Source organism: Halichoerus grypus, chromosome 6 (assembly GCF_964656455.1).
Source record: "Halichoerus grypus chromosome 6, mHalGry1.hap1.1, whole genome shotgun sequence".
In the NCBI taxonomy this organism is placed as follows: Eukaryota; Metazoa; Chordata; class Mammalia; order Carnivora; family Phocidae; genus Halichoerus; species Halichoerus grypus.
Window position 1 is genome coordinate 89,262,584 of NC_135717.1, and position 12,188 is coordinate 89,274,771.

At 41.4% G+C, this 12,188-nt stretch overlaps 1 protein-coding gene across 3 annotated transcripts in view; it reads right to left on the bottom strand.

Annotated features, from left to right (window-relative positions):
- GUCY2C (guanylate cyclase 2C) overlaps nt 1-12,188 on the bottom strand; it is a 121,507-nt gene that overhangs the window by 62,462 nt on the left and 46,857 nt on the right. For 2 of the 3 annotated variants that reach the window (XM_078075643.1, XM_078075644.1), the window contains 3 exons: nt 9,196-9,360; nt 2,807-2,919; nt 1,042-1,106 (listed from right to left, as the gene is read on the bottom strand). In XM_078075643.1, the coding sequence (XP_077931769.1) occupies nt 1,042-1,106; nt 2,807-2,919; nt 9,196-9,360 (343 nt within the window). The remainder of the gene's footprint in view (nt 1-1,041; nt 1,107-2,806; nt 2,920-9,195; nt 9,361-12,188) is intronic. The other variant, XM_078075645.1, reaches the window with a different exon arrangement.

The window sequence follows — 12,188 nt, forward strand, 5'->3', positions numbered from 1 at the left end:
CGCTCCTCCTTTCCCTCCGAGCACCTTCCGATTCTACAGCAAATCAATAAGTGGTCAAAAAAGACAACAATTGGGAATGAGTGCAAGGAGGAGTAAGAGTCTGAATTTGCCTGTATTTTGGTTTAGAAGATGGGCTGAGAAAGTGCTTCTGCGGTGTGTCTGTGCCACCTAGTGGGTCTGAACACCTGAGTGTGTTTGTACAGCTGGGAGGAGGTGTCAGAAGCAGACTTTGCAACAGAAATTTCAGAAATCTAATTTTATCTTTTCCAAAATCTATTGCAAGAGCAGCATACTTTTCTCTGTGTAGTCAAAGGTGATCCTTGATTCAGGGGAACACTGAGCAGATGAAAGAAAGGCATGGAAGAGGGATTTTGATTTGGGGAAGGTGTGATCTGGCAGAACAAAATGTTTTGTGGTGATGAGAATTACACTGAGTGAAATGAATGGAAGGGATGAGGGTGATTTTCCCAAAGGCAGAGAAATATTTTTACTGTGGAATATATTGGAAGCGTTTTTTTCCTAAGCTGATAAGGGCACTGGGCAAGGTACTTTCATATGTTAATTATATAATCCTCAATGCTGTGAAGTAAGTACCTTGCTACTTGGCTTATTCCTCGGACCTAAGGAATAGAACAGAGCCCTGCCTATCCCCTGAGTGCTGTAGCTTTCCTGTGTGTTTCCATATACTCTGCTCATACTTTAGTGAAGATTTCCTTTATTAAACTCCTCAGATTACCCAAGTTCATTGTCTTCTCTGTCTCCTGCCAGGACTCGAACTTTTTACCTATCCCGTGTTGCCTCTCAGGCTCAGATGTTAATAACCCCTGAACAGCTATGGTCATTCACCCCACGGTAAGCAAGGGTTGAGCTCCCTGGATAAGAGAATGACACTTATGGAGAAGGAGCACAATACGAGGGCCCCAACACCCCTGATTGGGTTACCTTGACTAGATCGCTATTTGGTAAATCATTTAAATAGTGGTATCATGCCCTGACTTCAACTACGGTGGCATTAAAGCAACAACAAACCAAATTACTTACTACATCTGGAAGGTGGAGTATGTACACGAGGGTCCCACGAGGACACAGCCCATTTGTTTTTTTTTCTGTAGGAAGAAAAAAAAAAAAGAAAGAAAAATGAATCTCTAAAATGAAAACAATGGGGGCGCCTGGATGGCTCAGTTGGTTAAGCGTCTGCCTTTGGCTCAGGTCATGATCCCGGGGTTCTGGGATCAAGTCCCACATCGAGCTCCCTGCTCAGTAGGGGGCCTGCTTCTCTCTCTCCCCCTACTCCTTCTCTCCCTCTCTCACTCTCTCTCTCAAATAAATAGAAGCTTTAAAAAATTAAAAATAAAATGAAAACAATGAATAAATGGACAGGAAAGAAGTGGCAAGGGAAAAGGGTCCTAGAAAGTTTGAAGGTGGGCCTCTCAAGAAAGGAGCAAAACATGTTCCTTGGGCTGGGCAAGGGGCGCTAAGGGGTAAAGAAGTCTGAGAAAGTGACGATGTTGCGGGGGGAGAGAAGGAGATTCTGCTGAAGGTGAACTTGGATTCTTTGTCAAAAGGAGGATGCAGAGTGGGGGAAGAAGGACTGACAGACTGTAACATGAGCAATACCTGTGGGCCAAACTGTGGGGAGACTAGACTTGGAGGTGCTTTGGGGGAAGAGGGCAAGTTGCAGTTTTAAGGAGAGCTACAAAACAGGGCTAAAGAGAACAAAGTGCAATGTGACCAGCCAGGTGATTATAGATGGTGTCTCGTACTGTTTCTCAAAAAGAACGTGATTAGGAACATCCCATCCCTGGCTTTAGAAAACCAGGGTATACCTCTGTCTGTAGAGGTGGAGGGACGAAGTACACACTCCTGGCATCATAAAGTAGAGTCTGTTAAACTCCCCTTGCTCACTCTTGGCCCTCCCAAGACTGAGAATGACTGCAGTAATCAGTCACTCTTCCTGACATGAGCCGACTTGTCTGGTCCGGGTGATGCTATTGATTAAGGCTTTCAAGTCGTGGTTCTACACCTAGAATTCTGCTTCTAGGAGAGCCTTTTCTTGGGTTTCGGTGGTAAAAAGGCTTCTTGCACATCTACCTGCCTCTAGAGAGCTTGGAACATTCTTTCACTCCAGAAAGCCCTGGCTGGGGTTGGGAGTTGGGAGGAGGGAGTAGACAAGAAGCTCTCCCTTCCCATTTCTATCCTTTAACATTACAGTTACTACTTTAAAATTTAGGTTTCAGATTCAGCCCTGAAGCCATTAACCTGTGGCCCCATATAGGGTGACGACTTGAAACAGAGACCTCTGGTGTAGGGCTTTGGAATACCTCAGGTACTTCCCGAGGGGCACAAAAGAAAACCAGTTAATGCCAACATTTAAATTTTTAAAAGTTTTGAAGAAAAAGTTTTGAAGTCATGTAACACTACATCAAAAACTAATGATGTGCTGTATGGTGACTAACATAACATAATAAAAAAATAATAATAAAATAAATAAATCTTTTAAAAATAATAAAAAATAAAAATATTTAAAAAAAAAGGTTTTGAAGACAATTTAAAACAAAAAGAATTCCCCTCCGTAACACTGAAAGTGTACAAATAGAACATAGAGGGTTCTCCTCACTTTCCTGGATTCCCAGAAGGCCCTCATCACTTGGGAAATATATGGGGCTGAAATCAGATTACCCTCTCTGCAAAGCACTCAGCTATGTGACTAGAGGTGACATACGAGATGGTCATGGACAGGTCCTCAAGTTTCACACTGTGACCTTGCTGAGAAGTGTGAGCTCTACCTACAAAAGCATTTACTTACTGAAATTTCCCGGAGTAGGTCGAGGCCTTCACAGGTGCTACTCCGGCAGTCATTTGACTTATAAATCACACTCTCCGAAGTGATAAAGCTGGCATTCACAGTCACATTTATGCCTGTTTCCAGAAATGAGGGAAAAGAGAAAATGTGTTATTTTTCAGTAGTTTGTAGCCATGAGGTTTACTTTTTGCCAGTTGATCCTGGGAAAAAAATGGATATTCATCTTTAGGCCTACGAATATTTGAGTTCTGAGTTCTTATATTACTCCTCGTCACTTCTTTCCTCTGTCTCTGTCTCCTGTTTCTGTCTACTTGTCTCTCTCAACAGCTTTATTGAGGTATAATTTACCCTCCATAAATATCACCCATTTTAAGTGTACGATTCAATGATTTTTAGTAAGCATATATATTTGTGCAACCATCCCACAATCCAGTTTTACGACATTTTCATTCCGTCCATGGCCCTCCTCTTTCACGCTTGTAGTCCCAGCAAGTTTCTTCTACTGTCTGGAGAGTTTTAGGAAAGCAGAGATACAGACAGTATGGTATCTGTTCTTTCACGTTCCCAAGGTGCTGATTCTGTTTGCTGCCAATGTGCACACTGGTACCTCTGTGCTTGGCCCCCAGAGCCAAAGTGAACTGTGTCCATCAGGGTCTAGGATCTTTGGATAATGGATCAGAGAAGGGCAAGAGCATTGAGGATGATATCCCTGGGTATTGCTAGATACTATTTCTTGGAAGGGAATAAAAAGACAGCACAACCATTTGACCAAGCTCTTTCTCTCCATTTTGTCTCCTTCCAATAAAAAATATTCAGGACAGATGTTTGATTCCTAAGCAGAGGCATCCTTCATTTGGCCAAGCCCTTACACAGAAAGTCTGGAAACTCAATTGCGAGTCACACTGCTGGTTGCAGGATGAGTGACTTTCTGTGGGTTCTTGCACAAGCCACTTGAATTTCTCTAACTTGGTGCCTTCATAGATAAAATGGGATTAAAACCATAATTGTCAAATGTAATAATTTTAATACCTTTAAAAAAGTAAAGCACATCAACAACAGAAGTTGTTGTTCTTCTGAACGTCCAAATAAGAATGTTTTTCAAGACAGAGAACGAAATAGTCTTTGTATTTCTATAGCCGCCTCAGAGATGTGTCTATTGACTAGGGAGCATTTTATCCCTTGCCTTTTTTGGGGGAGGGAGGGTTGATTCAAGAACACTTATTCTGACACTTTGTTCAGTAAGAGATCTAAATAGGGTTGGCAGTAGGTCTAATCAAATGGGAGAAGTCAATGCAGTAAGACCAGTCAGAGACAATTAATAGAAGAGGTGGGGCTGGTGATGGATTTAACAGCAATTAACACTGAATGTAGCCATGTGCCAGCTGTAATACCAAACACTTTATACCCCCCTTTTGTTACTTAATTCTCATAGCAATAGGGCGAATGTAGGGTATATAAAGCCAGGAGGATAGTATGAGTGAGGCTGTGGGGGCCCCAGAAGAAAAGGAGAGTGCAGATGGGGACCAGTGGAAAACACTGCTGGAGATGGGTCTTAGAAGGCAGCAAGAGGAGTCAGGGAGTGGAGTGGAGACCAGGACACAGTCACGTTATGAAAACAGGGCTTTGGGAAGATGGCCACACCCCCAGCTGTTAATGTCTAGGATAGCTCTTCCTCCTCGCCTTGTATGAGGGCTCTGCTCCCTCCTGCCACCATGAGGGGCACTGAAGTTGACCCACTTAAAAATCCAATGGTCCAGGCAGCCCGTGGCAGATGGGCACAGCAAAACCGAAGTATAAATCCTGCACAGGATCTGGAAGAAGGGGAGCCAACATCTATTGAGTGTGACCTCAGGCAAGTGACTTCATCTCTGGGGCCCCAGGTCCTCAGCCATTTATAGATAGACCAGAATTGGATGATCTCCGTTACTATATGCCTAGTATTGGGCTCTGGATTTTCACATGCATTATTTCAATCCTTAAGTCTCCCCTGAATCCTATGAGGTTAATTAATAGTTTATCTTCCTAATTTAAAAGTGGGAAGATGGAGGTCTAGACAGGTAGATTAACTTGCTTAGGGTTACACAGCTGGGGTTTTGAACCTAGGACCGTCTGATTCTAGAATCTGATACGCTGTAGAACAGCAGTTCGCAAAGTGTGGGCCATGGACTCCAGAGGTACCTCGAGACTCTTTCAGGAGGGCTAGGAGGTCAAAGCTATCCTTAGTATATTAAGACATTGTTTTTTCCACTCTCCTCTCATGAGCTTATAGTAGAATTTTCAGAGGCTACATAATATTAATTGTATTATCGCAACAGATTAAATGCAGAAGGAGATATGAGAATCCAGCCATTTTCTATGAAGCCTGACATTAAAGATGTACAAAAATATAAGTGGATACCATTTTCCCCACCTATTTTTATTTTTTGGCTTGAGAAATATAGGTTTTCTTTAATAAGAAATTTTATTTATGTGAACAAAGTGTTTGTAGTTATTTTAAATGAATCAATAAGCAAATATTCAAAACATTTCTCAGTCTTAATTTCCAATATAGTAAATATATTTACTATAAATGTAAATGTAAAATGTAAAATATATTTATAGTAAGTTTACTATAAATATAAATGTAAATGTCGGTAAATGTAACTATATAAGGAGAACTCTACAGAGCCTGCAATTATTTTTAAGAGTAAATAGGTCTTGAGACAAAAAAGTTTGAGAGCCAATTCTGTAGAACATACGTAGTATGCTGCTGCCTCTCAACACTTTATGGTTATGTGAACTGTTTTTGCTTTTGTTTTTTAATTGGGCAAAGAAAGATGATGATCTCTTGCCTTTTATCTTCCCAAATCCCAAGTGATTTCTCAAGAAAATACTGAAAAATTTTCAGACAATGTAATGACTTCAAATCAAAGCTTAACTTTTAAAATAAACAGTTCCCCCAAGTGCTGTTTCTCATCTTTATCCTGCCTGCACCTCTACCTCACCAGGATACCTCAGTCCTGGGAGGATGCGTGGAATGCTACAGAATATAGAGTAATCTCAGAGTCCTTTCTCTCCTACCTAGGGCTTTGAGGATGGGGTTGGACCAAAGTGGATCGGAACATAGGTGCTGGAGTCTAGGAAAGGGACCCCCCCTCAGCACATGAGACCATTTGGAGATCACTGGAGGGTATGTATGTTCCATGCTGAGCCATGGAACATACATCTTTGAGGAGTTGATGTCCTTAGGTTGAAGGAATCTCTTTTTTCATGCTTTCCACCAAATCCTATCTAGTCTTCAAAACCCACAGAGGTTTCCTAAGTACTAGGAAAAAATACCGTTTTCTTCCATTTGGACATCAGCCACATTTGGACTCTTAATTTTCTTCAATTTAGCCCTTAAGTATATTGTCTTAGAATTTCCCCCAAATAATAATGCTCGCAATGTTAAGAACATGAACCTATCTTTCCATCACAACCTGCACTTCTTGAGTTTCCTATGCACGAACACCCATCTAACAAAATGCATCATCACATGCGAAAATCTGGGCATCATTCTTTACTCTTTCACCCCCCACAAAATTCTCCACTCATTTAATCTGCTCAACCACTTCACCATGCCTAATTCTATTTTGTAAATGAGATGAGTAGAACTTAGAAGAAACAACCCAATAAAGCATTTATAATTACTAGTGACAGATGGATCAGGAATTCAAATTCAGGTTATATGAGTCCAGAGATCAGATCTTACCACTATGCTCCTCTGTTTATTTTATATCCTGGTAACTTGTTCAAGTAACAGCACCACAGCAATAACACAACATCCTCAACAAAAACACAACAGTGACAACAATGAAACAACCACTCTTTGAGTTCTTACTATGTTTCAGTCTGTGTATGAGGTACTTTATATGAATTTCCTCATTTGATTCATACCATATTCACATGAGGTAACTACTCTCTATTGTGATTTTATAAAGTAAGGGGATTGAGGCTCAGAAAACTTAAGTAATTGCTCCAGGTCACTGGTGATAAATGGTTGGATAAAAAGCTGGAATATGAACCAAGATCTGATTCCAAATCTCTGCTTCTAACCACAATGTTCCACTGTCTTATTTTAACGAGAAAGTTAGTTCATGGTGGGTAAAGATCTTACAGTGGCAATATGATGCGCTCTTTGGAACCAGACAGTTATGGGTTGGAATCTCATTTCCAAATAGGCAACCTGTATGACTTCAGCAAAGTTATTAAACCTCCACTGTGAAACTGTGTCAATAATGCCAATCTTACAGAGCTGTGATGACTAAAGAGATTATATATCTTACCTAAGACATGACAGGTACTCAAACAAGGAAACCAAGGCTCAGAGAGACTAAGGGAAATTGCTCACCCAGGGTCACAAGGAGAGAAAGCTCTGGGACAGTGACGCCAATCCACATCCTTAGGTTTCAAAATCAAATGTTCTTTCCATGATGCCACAGTCTTGGTAAATAAGGGGATTTTATGAAATGACCTTATAGTTCCATTATAGTTCTAGATCAGATCCATCTGTTTACGTCTGAATTGGTCTCAGGCAAGGTTGAAAGAAATGTATATTGCACAGCAGAAAGTTATTACACATATGTGATGTGTGATACCTCTTGCTATTATTACCATAGAATTTTATTGTATTTTTAGTGGTTATTCAAATTTTATTTATGACAACTTCTTAGAACACACACATCCAGTCCAGGAACAGAAATGTATAGCATGAGGCTAAATACCTTCTATTCGCTATGTACAGCCATTAGCAGAGGTACCCGAATAACATATAGCATATACCTGTGCTAGCCACATGGCACGGAGAGCATGAGCCTGATGAAACCACGCAGCGTGGGCACTAGAAAAGAGCTGATTACCACGGAGTTTTAAATACAGAAAATTAAGACATACCCTCTTTAGAACCGTAAGTAAACATTAAGATGTATGATATAGTCATTGACTCAGTAATTATACTTTTGGCTATCTAGTCTCAAGAATGGAAAAAAAAAACATATACATATGTGTGTGTATATATACATATAAATAGATGTATATGTATATATGAAAATGCTTATTGTAGTATTTTAAAATAATCATGAAAATTTAAAAACAATAGGAAATCATACAGCAGGGAATAATTAGATAGCTTGGGAAGACATCTACTCCAAGGAATAGTATATATCCACTCACGTGATGTGAAGATTCACGTGAAGATTACGCAGCTATAGGAAAGTCACTTGCAGAATAATGTGAAGTAAAATCAGAAGGATAGAAAATTGTTTCTAGGGGCGCCTGGGTGGCTCAGTTGGTTAAACGACTGCCTTCGGCTCAGGTCATGATCCTGGAGTCCCTGGATCGAGTCCCACATCGGGCTCCCTGCTCGGCGGGGAGCCTGCTTCTCCCTCTGACCCTCCCCCCTCTCATGTGCTCTCTCTCTCTCTCTCATTCTCTCTGTCTCAAATAAATAAATAAAATCTTAAAAAAAAAAAAAAAAAGAAAATTGTTTCTATACCATAGTGATCCCAACCATGTTCTTAAAAACAAGAAACTGAGAGGCATGTTAACAGACACTGGAAATATCCAGGTGGCTGAAAATGATCAGGTGTGATATTTTCTCTTTATATATTTTATCTAAAGTTATGAAGTTTATTGTAATAATTAATAGATACAATAAAAAACTGCAACACTGAATTTGGTTGCAAACTTACTTGATTATGTCTTATAATAATAGCCAACAGAGGGACGCCTGGGTGGCTTAGTCAGTTAAGAGTCTGCCTTCGGCTCAGGTCATGATCTCAGGGTCCTGGGATCGAGCCCCACATCGGGCTCCCTGCTCAGCGGGGAGTCTGCTTCCCTCTCTGCCTGCCGCTCCCCCTGCTTGTGCTCTCCCTCTCTCTCTCTCTCTGACAAATAAATAAATAAAATCTTGAAAAAAATAGCCAACAGAGATGTAAAAAGTGAACAGATAGATGAAAAATCCCAGAAAAAAGTCAGCATCTGTATGAATTTAACTCTCCTAATTCATCTTCTTGACTGGTAACCCTGCAAAATCTCAGGCCCAGACCAAATACTGCCTCTGAGCAGCTGCAGAAAGGAACATGATGCCTCCTTGAAACTGAGCCATCAATCCAGTTTTGTCTGGGGCAGTTCACTGCTGTGAACATCTGCCATTCCCTGGGTTAGGGTCAGGGTGAATTATGATGGAGCACATTGTGGTAGGACTTAAATCCTTCTCTTTGAGGACCTACTGCCTTGAAATAGAAAGGGATTGTCAGACAAGCCCTTAGAGGAGAGTGGGTGATCAGGCAAAGAATGGAAGGTCTTGGCTAAGCAACCCTTTGACCCCAGAGGCGATAACAGGGAGGAGGTGGACCCTGTGACTACATTCTTACCAGCATTAAGCAGACGCTGTCTCACTATTTCCACTCCCTCATTCACCACTTCTTTCAAGTTATCCAAGGACTCTGGGAAGGCTGAGTTGTTCATCATCAGGACGCTGATCTCGTAGCTGCCATTGTTGCAGTTCTGACTGATCTCGGAGGTCCAGAACGTCAGCCCTGGACGGAGGAGCAGTGACCACAAAGCTAAGCCCAATAGTGTCATCTTCGTGACCTTGCTTACCTCAGAACCATACTCCTTGTGCTCACTTGTTTTACTCTGTGCCTTTATGGAGGCAGGAACTCCAGCTGGGCAGCCTCTAGCTGGGTCCTTTGGTCCACTCTTCCCCACGCTCCTTTCTGGTCATGCCCCACTGGTCACGTGGACCATGGAATACAGCCTGCCTGCCGGCAATTAACAGCTACATTATGATAGGAGATAAACCAAAGTTCATTTTGTGTGTTTGCTCACAGAAAGGCCAGAGTTATAAACTGCGAGATTACCTGGGCCTCACCCAATAAAAATATATCAATTTGTGACACATCACTGGGAAGAGGAAAAAGGGGAAGAGAAAAGTATAGTACATACATAAAAAGATTTGTAAAATGAAAAATAAAGGTCAAAAGGCTTAAGGAAAGCACAAATATCATGGACTATTGGTGTTTAGGTTGTAACTGTACACCGGAACTGAATCCTTAACTAGGAAGAACTGTGTTTCAATCACCTGGTCAGCAACTATTTATTGAGACTTGACTAGGTTCTGGGCATTAGCAAGGTACTAGGTACCCAGCTATAGGTGGTGTGGATATATTAATGTCTTTATGGAACATGCATTCTGGTGGTGAAGACACACATTAAATAAATAATTATGTATAACTCAACTGTGAAAAAAGTGCAGAGTGCTGCGGGGCACATGGCAGATTAACAATCTATTCTAGAAAGTCAAGGAAGTTTCCCTGAGAAACTGTCCTTTAAGCTAAACCCTGAAGGATGAACAGGAGTTAACTGAATGGAAAGAGAAGGAGCATATGGAAGGCAGGGGGACAGCGTGTATAAAGGCCCAGAAGTGGGAAGTGATATGGATGTTTGAGGAACTGAAAGAAACACAGCATGGTTGGAGTAGAGAGAGCTAGGAGTCTAGTGGCAATAAAGGCTCTCAGTGGAGTAGACAGGGGTAGGCCATAGGGTTTTCTATAAGCCATTAAGGATTTGGAACTTCACGCTAAAGGTCAAGAAAGTAACATGATCAGATGAATTTTGTAAAGACCTCTTAGGCTGCCATGGAAAAAATGACCTAGAGTGGGGACATGGAACAAATTAAGACAGTGTTTCTGTGGTCCAAATGAGAGGTAAAGGAGGCCTGGATGAGGGCAGTGGCAGTGGAGATGGGTTCAAGAGATATCTAAGAGGTAAAATAGATGGGACTTGATATTTTTTGGATTTGGGGCATTAGAAAGAGGAAGGAGTCAAGAGTGGCCCTGATAAGTCCAGTTGGGTAGATGGGAAAGCTGTTTACTAAGCTCTAGGATTCTGGAAGAGGAGTAGGTGAAGAAGATCATGACTTCCGTTTTTGGACATGTTGATTTTAAGGAACCCATGCTGATGTGGGAGTAGCTTGGAGTTTTGGGAAGGGGACCTGGATCTAAATGGAGGTTTGGAAATATAGTCAGAGATGTAGTATGATTGCCCAAATAATGTCATTGTTTACATCATTGACTTGATGTAAGGCAAAATTTATGTTTTAAACTTAAAGCAAGTGACATCAACAGATGGAGGGCTAGAAGACCCAGCTTTCATCCCTCCACGAAAACAAATTAACAACTGCCCACTGATGAAAATAGCTCTGGGAGAGCTTTGGAGTACAATGAAGAAGCTGTGGCAACCCAGTGGAACACAAAAACCAAGATGGCCCCATAAGAAAACTATAAGCATTATATGTGTGTCATTCCATCCTCCAGTCTGGCACTGCTCCATACCAAGAGGGATCCCCTTGGCCATGACCTCCCACTGCAGGGAAAGGAGAGCAAGAGGACCCCAGCAGCCCTTACCACTGGTATGAAAACCTGCAGTTTTTGCCACCAAGGACCTCTACAGTCTTTGCTGACACTAACTCCAGCTGACAGAGCTGCCTGGGGTACATGCTGTTGTGTCTCCTTCGAGAAGGAGCTGCTGGTACACCCTCCTTGGGACAGGAGCCACTGCACCACCCTCCCCAGTGCCTTGGTGCCTACACCCCCCACCCCAGCACCAAGAGGGATCTCACTGGCCAGGACTTCTGCTGTGGGGGTAGAAAGAGAGCAGGAGAAGGCTAGCAGAACTTGCTGCTGTAGTTTTGATGTCAAGGATGCTTGCAGTCTACACCAGTGCTGACCTCGGCTGACAGAACTGCCTGTTTTTAATGAGTTCATGATATAAAAAGAAGCACTCTGATGATAAGAACACAAAATGTAGGGATAGGAGAATAAAAGTATAAGATTTTGTATGCAATTAAAATTAATAAATACAAAAAAAGAAAAAAAATAAAAGCAAATCACTACAAAAAATCATCAAATAGCAAAGAAGAAAAAAGAGTGGAAGAGAGGTAGAAATCAGGAGCAAAACAACAGAAAACAATGAACAAAATGGCAATAAAAAATCCTCTCATATCAGTAATTACCTTCTTTCTTTATTTTGTTTGTTTCAGGTTTTTATTTAAATTCTAGTTAGTTAACATATAGTGTAATATTGATTGAAGAAGTAGAATTTAGTGATTAGCTTACGTATAACACCCAGTGCTCATCACAACAGGTGTCCTCCTTAATGCCCATCACCCATTTAGCCCATCCCCCACCCACCTCCCCTCCAGCCACCCTCAGTTTATTCTTAATAGTTAAGAGTCTCTTATGGTTTGCCTCCCTCTCTTAATAATTACTTTAAATGTAAATACATTAAACTCACCAATCAAAAGGCATGGAGTGGCTGGCTGAACAGATCAAAAAACCCCACCAATACTCATCAATATGCTATG